General features: G+C 39.5%; 1 protein-coding gene across 27 annotated transcripts in view; it reads right to left on the bottom strand.

Moving 5' to 3' along the window:
- Nucleotides 1–17,083, bottom strand: part of NRXN3 (neurexin 3) — a 1,553,894-nt gene that overhangs the window by 808,731 nt on the left and 728,080 nt on the right. For all 27 annotated transcript variants that reach the window (XR_008299766.1, XR_008299767.1, XM_027066299.2 and 24 more), the window contains one exon: nucleotides 1,839–1,958. Coding sequence is in view for 25 of the 27 variants with exons in the window: in XM_027066299.2 (XP_026922100.1) it covers nucleotides 1,839–1,958 (120 nt within the window). In the remaining 2 variants the exon portion in view is untranslated. The remainder of the gene's footprint in view (nucleotides 1–1,838; nucleotides 1,959–17,083) is intronic.

The raw sequence follows: 17,083 nt of genomic DNA, 5'->3' as shown, positions 1-17,083 counted from the left end.
ATTGTATTTTTCCCATAGATAATACAAATCATTTTTCTTATGATGGTTTGTGAAGTCCAGCAAGCAGCTTGATTTGGTGATATCACAAAAACATGAATTTGGAGCTTGAATTACACAGCTCCTTCTAAATTTCATGTCTTCTTGAATGTAAAAAGACAATAAGAACTCTTATTTTGCAAGGTAATGGGGAATTACAGAAGATTTAAGGAGCCGATATATGTAAGACAGCTATCTCAGTATCTAATGCCTACTGGGCACTGAATATATGACTCCTACTCTTCCTCTGTTCATAGACTCTCCTTACCTACCTACCTACCTACCTACCTACCTACCTACACACACACACACACACACACACACACACGCACACGCACACACACACGCTTTACCTCCACACATGGCTCACTATAATTCCAGACTCCAGAAGTACTGAAGCTCATGAATATAAAATTAAATTATAGGACCCCAAATTGTAGGACCTTTATACAGGAGAGGTCCTTAGCAGTAATAGAATTTCAAGGTTAAAAATGAGGAAATGAGGAAAAAGAGATTTATCATATCTGTCCCAACAGCAAAAAGTATTTTAGTTAAAATGACTGTATGAAACCCCAGGGATCCTGACTCTATCTTGACTATCTTAATCACAGAAGAATCTAGAGATAATTTACACCACTGACTTCATTTGACAAGATTCAGAAACAGTAAGTGACTTTTCCAACATCTGGCAGAGAAATTAAAGCCAGGGCCCAGATCTCCTGACATGAACAGTGTTCTATAATACCCCATGCTACCCCCCAAGTTTTCTTTTCATATCCTAGTGCACTGCTCTGGAATGTTAGAAAGTAGAGATTTCTTTGGATACAACACGGAGGATGCCCTCTCTCTTCCAACCTAGACCTCATTAAATTTTACCCATCAAATTATGGCTAACTAGCTACCTTAATTAGCCACTCCTGCTTTCCCCAGCCCAAAATGATAATTTTCTCTTCTGAATGACAACGACAACCCACCCATTTTGGAATCTCATTACATATTCTTTGTCTTATTTTCTATTACCTGGGTCCTATCTACTCTACTAATTGGTTCATTATTTGAGGAAACAGATAATCTCTTGTGCTTCCTTCTTTTTTTCTACATCCTTAGCACACTACTGATATGTAACAGGCTCTCAAGAAATACTTATTGCTTATGTGAAGCTTCAAATGTTCCTTTACTTATGTATACATTCATTCATTTATATTTGTCCTCCTAGAATGTAAATTCCAACCAAGTCAAGCACTTGCCTATTTCTTCACCTCCATATTCTTATTGCCTTCTGAAGTAGAACTCAAAACATGGTAGATACTCAATAACAATTAAATAACATATGTATTTAGCTCCTTCTAAATATCCTGTAGTGATCTAAGTACATACTTTTACCTATAATGTTCTGAATTTCTGGTTTATTCATCTCCCTCTACTAGAAAGTCAGTTATTGAGAGAAGAAACTGGCACCTGGGAAGGTGATTGATAAGTGATTTTTGAATAAATGAATAATAAAAGATCTACAGAACTGTATATCTATTCTCCAGATACATATTCTATGCCTAAGGATATCTCATCAACATACAGCGACAGTAATGGGTAAATTCTATAATACAGATCAATGAAAAGGGATTATGCAAATATAGAGGAAGACCTCCTTAGCCTTACCTGAGTTTGTCAATAGAGAACATGTCACATGACTTCTGTTAAGCAAAATAAAACATTTTTTTTTTAAAAACCCTTTGCTCACTGAATGACCAAGAGGACTATGAGAGCAAAGACAGACAAATTTCACTACATATAGCTGTACTCACCCTCAGCCACATCATCATCCACAGTTAATTTAAGGCTTTTTCCTCTCCGCACCACCCGAACGGTGTGCCATTCATTGTCATTGAGCTTCTGCCCCGCATACAGGGTCTCAGGTCCTTTGCCTAAGGACGATGGTAAGTGTTAAAGTTAGAATCAATTCTGAAAGTAGTAATTATGGCATCAGAACTGTCAAAGCCACACTGGTGCACATGACCCAGTAGCATTCAAGGAATCATGCCCACCCATAGCCCATCTTAGTTTCACTGATCCAAGAGAATGCTCTACTATTGCCCCAAATGCAAAAGTCTCAATTCATATGGACATTGACAAAACAATGAAAGATATGTGTCCTCCTTTGTCTACAGATATAAAGTTCTAAAATGCCAATGGTAAGCAAACGTTTATAAGAAATGTAGTCAGCTGTCATTTTGTTTCTCAAAGTTTTAGATTTCAGATGAATTTCTTAAAGATACAGGAAACCCATCATGTATTTTTTTTAGAACTATTTGGTCACTTTGGCATAATACACCAGTCTGGCTTTTGGAGAGTATTCATCAATTGGATGAGAAAAGAGTTCTGTAATATATATATTCTTAACTTGATTTTGCCATTAACCCACGGTCCTACCAGAATTCAGCAACCATAGAAATCACTACAGTAATCACCACAATAATAATGTTGAGGTCTAAACCCCATGACAAATAATGCTCCTGAAGGGAATGTGAAGTATTCCAGATTTATCTCATTGCTCATCATCCTCCAAAAAGATATAAAAATCTAAGAAATGAAATAATGTAAAATTCCAAAATAGAACCCTTCTAGGTCAAAAAAATATTCAGTAGAAAGTGCCACCAAATAAAGGAATAAACCAAGCTGTCTCTAAAGATCCATGATCAAGATGTTCAAGAGGATGTTCAAGTGCACCCTAAGGAGAATCCGGCTCAACAAGGAATTACAATATTTAGGGACAAAAGCTGTCAAGATGAACACTGAAGCATGAAAAGAATTTGGTTAGTAATGGCAGGGTGGTAGAAATGTCATGTTTTGCTCACCATTGAACTGAGATGTAAATTTAAAAGACAAAGAAGATTGCATAGAACCAGAGAACTTAGACCAAGTTTGACCTTTCTTTGTGGGTAGCTGAGCCCATGCAGAAAGATGCCATGTAAGTCTTCCTGGATTAGTCAATCGCTATGTAGAAAGCCCTATCTTTGGAAATAGCTGGGGGGAAAAAAGACGCAAAACGTAACTGGCCAATATGTCTTTATGGGTATTATGCATTTGAAATATGTCAGAATACACTTGGATCCAACATATAGGAGGAGCACAGGCCTAGGTGCACAGTAGGTGCTTTAATGAGCACTTATTGAGCAACTGATGTCTACATAGGTATTTATTTCTTTGGAAACCATCAACTAAGGTCAATACATTTTTTTTTCCAACGTTTATTTATTTTTGGGACAGAGAGAGACAGAGCATGAACGGGGGAGGGGCAGAGAGAGAGGGAGACACAGAATCGGAAACAGGCTCCAGGATCCAGGCTCTGAGCCATCAGCCCAGAGCCCGACGCGGGGCTCGAACTCATGGACCGCGAGATCGTGACCTGGCTGAAGTCGGACGCTTAACCAACTGCGCCACCCAGGTGCCCCAATACATTTTTATCTAAGAAATTTTGAAAGCTTATTATATAGCTTTCACTTTCACCCCTTTCTCTACTCCAAGACTGAGTTATTATATACTCCTTAGGGAAGGAAATTTAAAAAGTAGTATCACTTGGGTAAATACCTTTTAAACTAGGTACTTTTAAACTGTACCCTTTGAGTTATTAGTGTTGCTATTGAATGCTGGTTATATGAGTAATGATAGCAGTTGAAGTTTGGGGGGATTTTCTTCTTAAAAATAAAGATTTTCAAAGTAAAATGTCTCTTTTGATTACAATGTATACAATAAATAATTTGCATTAATTTTTTTTTCAAAATGTACCTATACCCCAAGTACAATGCAAATTCACAAGAATTCTAAGGATTCAATGAACTGTAAAGTGGACCAAATGTATGTACCCAAAATTGGGTATGATGCCAGGAGATCAATGAATCTTGGGGGGGGGGGGGTGGAATTCTATAATAAATCATTTTATGTTCAATTTTAGCTTTTCTTTGTGAGTATTCCTGTCTTAATATTATATAAAGCACATGCATTATAATGGGATTTTTCCTATATGTCACTTCATTAGGTAGCACTGTTTATTATTTCATTAAATTCAGATCTCAGATTGATGTAACAGTCACTTTTACAATAGCAAACTGTGCAGGCACTGAGAGAAAATGGGCTACATCATGTGGGTGCTTTGAAGCAAGAACAGATGTTCTCAGAAGAAACAAATCTGCCTTTGTTTTTTTGTGTGTGTGTCTTTATCCTCTTTATTCTACATGCAAACGCTTCAATAAGAAAGAAGAAAGTAAAGAAAGACGTAGAAAATACTGGCTATGGAGGCAGAACTGTTACAAAGGCAGACTATTTAAACATCTATAGGTGGCATCCGTTCTTTAAGCAATTCTTGCACATCACTTCATTTTTATGATTGGGAACAAAATAAGAGGGAGAAATACTAACACAAACACAGTCACAGTTTAGCAAAATTGCCACATTAGTGTCATATTAGCCACAGAGATGTAAAACAAGCTTTGCAATTAGCCCAGTGTGTTTAAAATGCTGCTGACATTTTGCAGGTACTTTGAATTTTCTTTTGTCCTTGAAATATCCATTCTAGTCAAGTTTAAACAAAAATATTTAACTGTCCATTTGACTCTAAAACTTTAGGATGTGATGGTCTATAACCAAACATGTAAAAAAAAAAACAAACCTAAAACCTCTCATGCTGTCTCTCACCCCAATAATTCTTGTTACTCTGACAGTAGGAAAAAAATCCATACCCATCTCATTAAAATGGTAGGGAAATGAGTATTATTCAATATTCATTTTCAAGCAATAAATATAGAAATCGTAGTGAGCTTCTGAAAAAAAATCTCATCTTCCAAAAGTGGAGAGTCAATGGCATTTATCTTTAATCAAGTCAAAAGGTCAATGCATCCTACCAGAGAGAAAGTGATGTTTAAACTCAGCTGGAAATGTAGGCAAATAGAGGGGAAGAGCAAATCCAATCTGTAGCCTGAGCATAAACGGGCCTGGTAAGTGATAGAAGATGCAGACACAAGTCAAAAGTTGAAACATACAAACTGTTAGGTTTTCAAAGAAGGAGGCTTTTGTCTAGGGAAGACTTCTCTGGAAGATTCAAGCACAAAGCCGGTGAAGAAGCATCAGGAAAACGGTGTATAAAGTTCTTCCCTTTACAAAAAGGATGGTCCAGATAAGGAGAGGAACTTTCTTTTTTAAATTGGATTTTTAAAAGGAACTGATGGGAATTTAGTTTTTTAAACATTAAAAAAAATACTCAAAGCCACTACTTTTCCTGCATCGTCCTTTTTCTTTTTTTGTAGCCAGGAGAAAGGTGATCTGTGATTAGACACATATTGGATGTGAGTATTAGATGCATGTTTCCTTCTTTTATAGTTTAAATAGTAAATATTGATCACAAAGGGAAAAAATTTTGATTCCCTTTAGGCTGCTTAGTTCATCCCTGTTTGCTCTAAATACAGAAAACTAATAATTTATCTGACACCTTATAGTTGAATTTCTCAAGTAATGACCCCTGTGACTGGAGTAAAGAAGCAAAATTACAGTTGAAGATTTCTGAGATACAGAGGTCTATAGAAGTGTTCAATTGTTTATTATCATAGGAAAAAGAGCCTTAATGAATCCTTGGGCAATACCACCCAAATTCTCACTCTTGACCTAGTCTCACTGCAAACTCACTTAGCATCATCTCTTTTAATTAAGACATGTTTCACCAAAGATGGTGTAATTCTCTAATGGACGGGGATAGAGAATGAGGCGTCACAGATGAAAAACACAAATAGAGAATTTTCTTAACCTAGCTACAGTAACCCTGTGGAAGACCTATTTCTTTAAGAAGCCAGAACTAATACTAAAATAAAAGTGAAAAATGAGGAGAAAAGCATTCTTTGAGAGACAAATCATTGCTGATTGCTTGGAGGAAGATGACTTAGATAGATATTAGTAGATTGTTCCCTCTGGGGAGGGGAACAGGGAAAGGGAGTGTGTGGGAAAAATCTGTATTTGGGTATTACTACAGGCACACACCTTCACAAGGTGGACTCTGGATTTTAACTATTTTGAGCCTATTTAGTTGTTTTCTTTTTATTTCTTGTTGTTGCTTTTTAGTAGACTGTTCATATTACATGAATTTATTATTCCCCCCAGGAGCAACATAACCAGTACAACTACAAGACACCCCAATATACATTAGTTTGTCAATAAATTTCTAAAACCTGCCCAAACATGGTGGTTTTGCTCATACACAGGGAGGAGAAATTCCTTCCATCTGCCACAAAGGACTATCTCCAAAAGTGGGTAGGTAAGAGTGGAAACTTACTTTGCTTGGGGTAAAGGGGCAGGGATGAAGAGGGCAATATCTGTACGATAATCACTTTGCATTACCTGAATATCTTTCTACTTGTCCAAGAAAGAGAAAGAAACAACAACTTGATTTCTCTTGGAACCATGTTTCACATGAGTCAAAACTGCTACAGTGCATAACAAAATACGAAATTGAGTCCCTCAGAAAGGTGTAGCAAAAGGCACGTGATTATACATTTCAATGGTATGATAAACACTCGAAATGACTGACTGTGTTAGGTTTAAGAACACCAAATATATTTTAAAAGAGAAAACTTACCTTCATTTCCACCAGCACCCTAGGTTGGGCCAGCTGAGCTATGGCAAACAGTTTACTAAGCCTACAGCACCATATACTTTATCAGTCTTCCTCCCCCGAAAAAGAGAGAGAGAGAGGTCAGGCGAGTAAAGGCAAAGGCAAGGAGGGGAGGGTGGCAGAGACATAGGAAGGAAGCATCTCATTTTCTGTCCAAAGCAATTTCAGGTTCTGGTTGTTTTCTTCAGGTTGACAACCCAATAGAGAATAAGAGGTGTTTTGTTTTTATAAACTCATTTTTTTTTCCCTGAAAGCATTCATTACCTTTGAAAGAAATTTTAAATCATTTACTTATAGAGACAATTGGGTGAAAAACCTCAAACAGATTCCTCCATTCTCACTGGAGTCCTGGAGTCTCAGGGCTTCCAATAACGGATATGAACATGGGAGGCTTTCTGGAAAACCTTCTGTTAAGACGACTAACAGTGAGGTATGTGAGAAAGACAAGTGACCCACTTATTCACCCCAAGCACATGTACCCTCCTGGAGGGTACTAGAGACCCTGTTTCTAGTTAAAATCCACTAGAAACACCACCAGTAATTACTGAACCTGAAAGTAAATGACCATCGAGCCTGCCACATACAACATATTCAACTATGGGCTGACATCCCCTTTCCCTTGACTCATCCTCTATTCTGCTAATAGAGTACTGTTGCTAACCTCTGACAGTGTATCACAGTGTACCAATTCATACATTCAGCTAATGGTACCTGAGCATCAACATGGGATCAGGCACCAGTCCAGTGCCGAGGTTTCAGAGAAAATAAGACAGATAAGGGCTCTGCTTTTACACAGCTTACAGCCTAGTCTGAAGTGAGGGAGGATAAAGGACAATACCCAAACATACGGTAATCATCAGATGTGGTTGAGTTCTATGATGAAAATGAAACAGGAGGATATGATGAAAAGTAATTTGGGGGGAGAGTGGGACTAGAGGGTGGGCTACTTTATAGCAAGTCTCAGAAAGGCCTCTCTGAGGTGACTTCTCCACTCTTGCCCTGAGTACCCGGTTGGATGGAGAGCTCTTAACTGAGGAGGTCAAAGCAAGCTTCTCTCCGGAGGTGCGTCTGAGGCAAATATCCGAGGCAATGGGAACAGCAAGAGCAGAAGCCCAGAATAACCTTGGCATATTAGAGGAACAACAACAACAAACCCCACGGTGGCTAGAGCTTGTGCCCAAAGGAGAGCGTGTGGTGGGAAAGAAGGTGAAGAAGTAAGCAGAGGCCAGATCACAAGAGGACACAAGGACATGGTACAGAGCCTGAATTCTGTTCTACATGCATCTGGGAGTCACTGGGAGGTGAGGGGTAAGGGGATCCTATGATTTAAAAATCTTTCTGGTTGCTGTGGGTGCACTGGACCCAAAAAGGCCAATAGCAGAAACAAGGGATCTCAGGGAGGCTGTTAAAGGCAGGAAATGAAGGTGACTTGGACTAAGGAGGTAGGAGTAGAAATGGAGGTGGTGAAGTTTGGGGTGCATTTTGGAGGTGGAGTCAACAGGATTTGAGATCACTTTTGAAGGTGGACTGGGAGCAGGAGAGGAAAAGAGAGGAATCAATCTGAGAACCTGGGTGGTAGACACACCCTCAGATGAGAAGGCAAAGATTCCAGAAAATGTAAGACATGACTGATCTTACTAGTCAAGACAGCTTGCTTCCGTTACTTGCACTTTTCCTACGAAGCATCAGTCATACTCAGCACCATCCCCTGGACGTTTCCTACTGCTCAAAAGTGTGGCTCCAAGTTCACTGCCTGCATGATTTTATTAGTATGGTGTTAATCTGCACCTTGGGCCACCACTGCCTACTGATGACTCAGGGTTACAGGATTCCTGCTGTCTTTCTTTCCCTTCCTCCCTCCTTCCTTCCTTCCTTGCCTCTCTCCCCTTCTTTCTTTTTTCTTGCATAGTTTCAGTTATGTGCTCTGGCCCATGCCTAAGGACTGCAACAAGGAGTGTGCCTAACATTACAAAGCAAACCCTGGCAGCCTATTCAGTAGGATCTCTAAATTGTGATCACAGTGTAAAATGAACCCACTCATCTCGGCTCGGAGAATGGCATCTCAATTTTGAAATGCAGTGAATCCAGGGCTGATATCTCTCTAAAGGAACAAATGACTCCACAAAAGACGAGAAAGAATCCTGCCCCCAATTTACTGCCAAATCTCTACCTTAAGTCATAAATTTACAGCATTGCTTAGGAGAGGTGAGGTGAGCACAGTCTCAAGATTTCTTGTGATAATCTCTCCCCATGAAGCCACTTTTCAAGAGATGAGGGCAATTTGCTCAGGGATAGGCAGAAAGCTGCTTTTGTAGGTATTGATTCTATTCTTGTTTAAAAAAAAAAAAACTTTCTAAACCATACTAGTATTTTCCCCACCACTGTCATGATATAATTAATACAAATTAGGCTTCTTTTGATGATTTAAAACGTTGTTGTACCTTAGGGCCTTTTCTATATGATCTTATTATTTAGCACTAAAGACACAGATTTTGAAAATGATGTGGACTGAGTGAAAGAGATCCGTACTAAGATATGCATTGCAGCTTATTCCCGTAATATCCTCCTAATAAATGCCAATTTAAGCCTTTTCCTTGTGAATTGACCCTTTGTAATAAAAAGCAGAATAAAAAATGTCCGATTATGAATTGAAAGGCATAGTTAATTAATCCCAATAATTAATGTTTTGCTGTCAATAGAAATTAAGGAAGGCATAATACATCTTCCACTGCTCGTCTTCCATAGACTTTCTCCACTTATCTACCTCCACCCACCCCTTTCCAGCTAGAAATGTGCACCTTTCCAGGAACTCAGCTACACTTGTACCCTGTAAATCATCACTATGTCCCTGGTATTACATATAATATATGTATATATGTATATATATATATATATATATATATATATATATATATATATATATATACACACATACATATATATGTATGTGTGTGTGTGCGTGTGTGTTTTCATTGCCTCTACTTCTGTGCCCTTTGAAGGAGAACATGCTACCTCTAAAATCTCCAACACCTAAGCAGACTACCTTACACCAAGAAGATACTCAACATATTAGGGGGAAAAAAGCTAGTGGAAGAATAAATATAATTGAATAGATTCCACATCAAACTAGTAAGCAGGATGAGAAAGGGAGAAGAAATGGAAAAGGAGAAGAGAGTTGTAGACTATATTTCAGCAATAGAATAAACCTGACCAAATTGAGAAGGTATTCAATACAATAATAATATATATAAGTGAATTAATAAAATTGGATGAAAAAATAAAGGACAGTAAAATTATTGAAGGTGCTGGAAGAAAAAGAAGGGGAGTAGAAGACGTTCGCACACTGCTTTGTGGCAGCTGAGTGAATGAGGCACTAACTCCTAATTCATCTTGGAGCTAAAAGATACCAGGCAGCAGATACAAATAAAGACACTACTTTTCATTTTAAATATATTTTTCCCAGCCAGAAAAAGAACTACAGCTTTCTGAGAAACTGATATGAGAATGAAAGCAACATTGATAAAAAGATGCTAGTTGCTCTGCATTTACAATCTCATTTAGTTTCCCAGTATGAAGCTGATATGGTTTCCCCCAGCTTTGCAAGTAAAGAGGTAGCACAAAGGGCTACAACCTGCCAAGGTGACACAGCCCCCAGTTTCCCTGCAAAGTCTCTCTGCCGTAGCTGCATTTGTTCTCACAGCTTCATCACGTAAGTTATGCCCCTGGGCTGGCCCAGTCTAGAGATCTGAGGACGAACAAGGTGAGGCCAGGTAAAGGACATTCAAGAAGTGGCAGAACACAGTGAAATAGAAACAGAAAATCTAATCTTGGGGATGAATGAAAAGTGGGACCTGATTTCACTTTTTATTTTTTTTATTTTTTTACTTGCAAGACTAGGGTCAAGCCCTAACCTACTAATAAAGCCAAAAGAAGTTAAAAGTTTATATTAGAGATACAAGTAGAGGATAAATAGGTCATGTTGTGTGCCCCTGCAGCAGGCACTTGTGCTACCCTGCATCATGTCTCCTGGGCCAAGCTCAGACTTTAGCCATGACAGCAGGACAGCTGTAAGCTCACACACAGCCTGACAGTCCCGACCTGAAGCAGAGCCAACTCTTGGGCCTTCTCTAAAGTCAGAGGTGTCTTCATTGCCTGCATGCAAGAGACACTAAGAAGTGGGGGAAAGGAGATAGATGCTGTCAAACAATGGGAGGGGAAAAGCTAATGGATTAGTTCACCCGAATCTCCTGTCATTTGAGTGGATAATTCTTGGAGGCATTCATTACAACACTCTCCATCTCCCCCATATCCACTTGACCCACAGCAGAAAACTTGACTATGGATACCCACACTAGTGTTTCCTTTTTTACTGCTCATCCTCTCTACCCCTTCACTCCCAGTTTTGGGGATCTCTCCCAAATAAACCACCTGACCCAAGTCCTTATCTCAGGCTCTACTTTCAAGGAACTCAGACTAAGACGACACACAGTGCTTGATCATTCCCTCCCTAGTAACTCAAATGTTACAACAACCCTGTGGAGTAGGAAATATCAATGCTTATGATGAGATGCAAAAACGTTAAATGACTTTCCCAAGGTCACAGGGTATGAAATCATGAAATTAAATCAAGAATCTAGGCTTCACAGATGGAACACCACAGAGTTCTCCCCATTAACCTCTAGCTGCCTACAGTCTAGAAGTACAAAGAGAACAGAAGACAGTGGTCTGCTATCACCATTAAAGGCAGATGTAGCGACTGTGGTTTCAAATTACCAAATAGTGACCAAACTCTTGAGGTTGTGAGGAAATGCATAGCTCTCTGAGGGCAATCACCAGGCTCTCCACAATGAGGACCTATGGTCCCATAAGGACCATGGAGGGCTTGTGAGAAGGTAAGAACACCATTACTCTTAATTAGCTTAGCTTTATTCAAGACAGAAGCTAAGAGATATGGTCTCCATACCCAAAGTCCCTTCAGGCTCTATGTTTCTAAATAATTACCATATCTCAGAAGAGGGACTTTATTTTAGATATAAAGATACAGTCACTAGGTTTTATAAGTATCCCGAGACAAAGAGCTTTGTGAAACAGCATTTCCACATCAACCCCTATGTGTGCAGGACCTCCTTCCCACACCAGAAAGTACTAACTCTGAGATAAGAATGTAAAAGGAGTGATATTTCCAGCCTGTCTCCTTCCGATGATAATTACAGGGTCTACTGGCTTATGAGATTGATGGCACTAGCTGATCTCCCACTGTGAACAGAGCCAGTTGAAATGCAGGATGGTCCTATCACCTAAGTGCACCCTCTTATCCTCTTAACATCTGCTTTGTGCAACTGGAGGATCCAGGAGGCTAGATTAGCAGAACTACCACTCTATTCTGGCCCTAGTTCACTAAGATGATGATCCTTCCCCCCCCCCCTTAAAATAATATGTATGTAGGTTTCAAAATATGAGAAATTATAGCTCTCCATCTCACTAGAAATATCATCTCTTTATGACATCCACTAAAATAAAACTTGCAAGACAAGCACATAGAGGAAAAAATTAAAACCAGAGCATTAATAAAAATAGATCAAGGGTATTTTGATTCAAATTATTTGTCTCCCTCTAAGTAAGACTTAAATACAAACGGTTCTTCATGCAGCGAGTGTGGCCTTGGGCAAGCATGCAAAGTGGCTAGCTTGGCAAATGTGGCTAATCTCTATAGGCTGTCTTTATAACTTTGTGCAGCGATTTGCATACAGCATGGAAGTGAACTTCAGACTGCTGACTGCTTTATCCATGCACCTTGAATTCCTGATAAAGCTGGGGCATCAAGCAGAAGGTAATTGTTCCTACCGATCAGGGTGAAATCACCACCCCACTTCCAAGCTGTATAAAGGAAGAGGAGTTTCTAATTGAAATGGCCAGTACCTACTATAAAGGCATTGTGGAAGTTTCTGAGGGTGCAAAGATGAAAAAGACACACTAACTATAACCAAGGAGCTCATAGTCTTCTGAAAGTGTTACACAAGTAAAAACAAATTGTGTGGGAGAAAGGGGTCCACAAGTGTGCACTGGGTACCCTACCAGCGGGTTATCTGGTCTATCAGGAGGTCTGAGTCATTAACTATCCTTCTGCTTCATATTTTCATGCAGGACTACAAAGGTCCTATAAGTCAGGGACCAACATCTTCATGTCTGTGTCCTTCACAACTTCACATAGCACTGTCCTTGGCATGCAAAGTGAATTCTCAATGGTAAAGAGTAAATGAATATATTTGTTATTCTTCTCATACTTGCATTAGACTCTGCTAATAACAGCAAGTATTTTACTTACCAAACAGCAGTCACTGGACACCATTCTGAGTGCTTTTCCTACATTAATTAATTTAATACTCACATCAATCCCATAAGGTTGTCATGTTTATATTATTTGTTGACAAAATATGCTCTCCCTTCCTATCAGTCCATTCCTAATCGGTCCATTCTTTCTGGAGAATTGTATTTCCTGTCCCATCATGCCAGGCACTATGTGTGACTTCCTCCATTGACAAAGACATGTAAGCAGAAGTAGCCTGGGCCACTTAGAAGGTTTAAGAGTGATTACATGGCTCTGCCACCTCTCTTTTCCCTTTGCCACAAGTCCAAGAGGTGACAGATTAGGGCTGTTCCTTGGCCAGGGTCCAGAAGAGGACGTGAAGCAGAGCCACAGCAGAACCACGATGACCATTAATGTGAGTGGGAAATAAAACTCTGTTCTTTAAAGTAACTAACGTTACAGAGACACATTTGTTAATGGAGCATAACTGAACTGAGCTGACTGATACCTAGGTCCAATTAATATCCACACTTTACCCTTAAGAAAACCAAGGCAGGAGAAAGTTCCACCAATTTTCAAGGTCACATATGTACTAGTTGCTGGGATTTCAATCTGGGCAGTCTGGTTCCACTTTGGCCTTAACTATTATACTACACAACTTCTATTGGCCAAGGGATGAACCAAGGATGGCTAAGAGATACAAAGATAAATCCTCACAGTGAAATATTCTACACATGCCCTACACACACAAATATATATACATCTATTAAACCAATTAACTAGCTCAATGCAATAAACATGGCTTTAATTTCCAGCTGGAAAGAAGACAAAGGCAAAGAGGAAAAAGGTGGCAAAATAAAATGGGAGAAGAGAGAAACATATAGAGAAAATGACAGGGAACAAAATAGATTAAGAAAATTCTCAATATTTGTCAAATCGCTCAGAGGCAAATCTCTCTCCTAGAAAAATAAAACTCAAGATCTTTATCTTTAAAATGCTGCCAGAACACAGAACAAATAAAAGTATTTGGAAGCATGTATTTTGAACAGTATTGGGTTTTTCCACTTTAATAAAATGAACTCCTCTGTTTGTGAACTATATAGGATGACAAGCAGCACATCTCACCCAGGGGGATGCCACTTACATGCATGCAACAATCCTGTCATTTTAACTTTCAGACAGCTGCTTTTCATAGCAGCTAAGGAACAGTCTAGGTCCATGGTTCTAATATTTTAAACTTGATAAGAAGATGGGGCACCTGGGTGGCTCAGTCGGTTAAACATCTGACTTCTGCTCAGGTCATGGTCTTACGGTTCATGAGTTCGAGTCCCACGTTGGGCTCTGTGCTGAGAGCTCAGAGCCTGGAGCCTGGAGCCTGCTGAGGATTCTGTGTCTCTCTCTCTCTGTCCCTCCCCACTTATGTTCTCTCTCTCTCTCAAAAATAAATAAACATTACAAAAAATAAACTTGATAAGAAGCATCTGTGGATAATGCAAAGAATTCAGATTCCAGAACTCCGGACTTCTTATGTCTTTTGCCAACCTTTACTTCTTTCCTCAACTCTGTTCTGTATTTTGATTTTTTTCCAGGTTATGTCCTATGCTTCTCTTAACCTCCCCAACCCTCTCGCCTCCAACATCTATCTTAAGGTCATCCCCATCCAGTTCCTCAAGCCATGAAGTCCCTCCTGGACTCTCTCTTTTCTTTCACCTTCTGCACCCAAACCACAGCCAAGGTAGGCACTTCCATGTCCCAGGGGAGGCCTGAATCTGCTCACTCCATGAGATCCCACCTCTACTGTACTGGTTCTGGCCTTCCTCCACTCCCACTTCAGGTATTGCTAAAGGTGCGTTCTCACTCTCACAATCAATCAACCTTTCACAATGTGGTCAAAATTATTGTTCTACAACAGAAATTTCTTCATGCCCGTTCCTACTTAAAATCCCTCAAGGCCACTAAGTGTCTCATAACACAGGTAGTACTCCAACTGCCCCAGGATTGCATCTTGTTATTTCATCAGTTTACCTGTATGCCTCTCTGAACCTAAGTCAAATAGTACCACATAGAAGCCCTTCCTACCAATTTCTTAAACTCATTACAACTCTTCTTCCCCATATGCATAGCAGAGAACAAGAACAGTAACTCCTAGGGGCATGTGGGTGGCTCAGCTGGTGAAGCATCTAACTCTTGATTTCAGCTCAGGTCATGATTCCAGAGTCGAGCCCAACATCAGGCTCCATGCTTAGCATGGAGCCTGCTTAAGATTCTCTCTCTCTCTCCTTCTGCCCCTCTCATCTACCCATACACACTCTCTCCCTCTCTAAAAATAAAATTTTTAAAAAGAATAAAAAAAGAATAGTAACTACTTCACAAGGCTTTGTGAGGATTAGTCAAGACAATACATGTAAAACATTTAGTAGTAACTAGTGCCCAGTGCATGCTAAGGGAACAGTGCATACTAAGGGGACGTTACCAATCACAGTGATGGTTTAAATATCTTTCACCCTACCACCGATATAACTGTGAAACACACATTCAAGCCCTGAAGTAGAAGCCCATAGCAAAATAAATTGGAACAGTATCCTATCATGGGAGATATCCTTAAAATAACTCCATCACATGATGGAGCCAACTTAGAACATGATACCTCCAAGTAAAGTGATGGTTTTCAAAAAAGTTTCTTCCTCTCTCCCCCACCTCCTACTCTCCCTCTCTCCCCCTCTTCCCTTTCTTCTTTTTCCCTCCCTCTCTCTCTCCCTGTTATGGGTTGAGGAAGAAATGGAGAGAGAAAGGCCACCTATTGTGGACCATTTCCTACTTCCCACTTAACTCTCGTAAGTATAGTTATTTAATACTGTCTGAAGTGTGGGTTCCTTATCCTATTTTACGAGAAAAAGCCATGAGACTCAGAGGGTTTAAGCAACACAAATGAGGGTATTTAAGGTGAAAGTGACAGAAACAAGGTTCAAGCCCGTATCTCTTTGACTCCAAAGCAGTGTTTTATCCATACACTTCAACTTTGTCATGAGCCAAATATTTTTATTACTCAGTAAATCAGCATTTGAGATCAATACCAGTGGGTAACAAAATATCACTTATAGATCATTTAGAGCTATTTATGATTTTTAAATAATATACCCTTATCAACAATTGTTTGGTAAAGAAATGGTTTTAAATACATCTTCTCAAGATATTAATTTTTGTTTCATTTTGTATATTACTAGGAATTCTTTCCCATTCTGATATTATTTGGCAGATTTTTAGGTACCAACCACACTTGGAAAAAATTATGTCAAATGTATAATTCAGCAAACTTATTATTGCTTTTGCCAAACCTTTCATGTCTGGTATATGGGAAGCTCTGAATCACTCATCATAGCCCCCATGGATGGGGACAGAGGCCCATTGTGAAAACAGGAAGAGTTCAGAGTCAGAGACAAGGCTGCTGCAGATCACAAGAAGACTGGAAGAATCAGCAACAATTCTGTTGGAGGCTGGTGATAAGCTAGCTGGGGAGGGAAGAGGAAATGGTGTTCTGAGGAGGGGGATTAAGAAGGACTTGGGAGAGCTTATGTGATGGTTCCATGCTTGAAGCATGGAGCTTTGTGACCTATGTTATGTGGGGTGAGTCAAGAAGACAAACACATGCACTGCCTCCAGAGCTGTGTGCACTACATTGGCTCCTCACTGTACTGTCTACTCAGATGACCTTTTACCTCCAACCCAACATCAGTCCACTGTGGCTAAAAGACATGCTCACAATTCTTTCTATTCTCTGACCCAGAAGCAAGTTCTTTCAGATAGTCTAAGACTGTAAATGATGCTTCCCTTTCATACCCTTTTTTCTAATTGTGTGGACCTTTTAGAATGCAAAGCACATTTAGGGTCCTTGTCCATTTCAGAGGGTGATTAGACAGTTCCAGAGCTGGCATAGGTGTGCTAGGGTAAAAGGATGGAGGAGACTATTAGGGACGATGGGGCATGAAATAACTGCTATGCTTCATGTCAGGGCTTAATATTCAATTCTCACAATCCTGTGAAGTTAGTATTGTAATCCCATTTTATAGATCATAAGAGTAAGAAACAGA

The sequence above is a fragment of the Acinonyx jubatus genome, chromosome B3 (assembly GCF_027475565.1).
Source record: "Acinonyx jubatus isolate Ajub_Pintada_27869175 chromosome B3, VMU_Ajub_asm_v1.0, whole genome shotgun sequence".
NCBI lineage: Eukaryota > Metazoa > Chordata > Mammalia > Carnivora > Felidae > Acinonyx > Acinonyx jubatus.
Note: the sequence above shows the minus strand (reverse complement) of the source record. Positions and strands in the feature narration are given on the sequence as shown.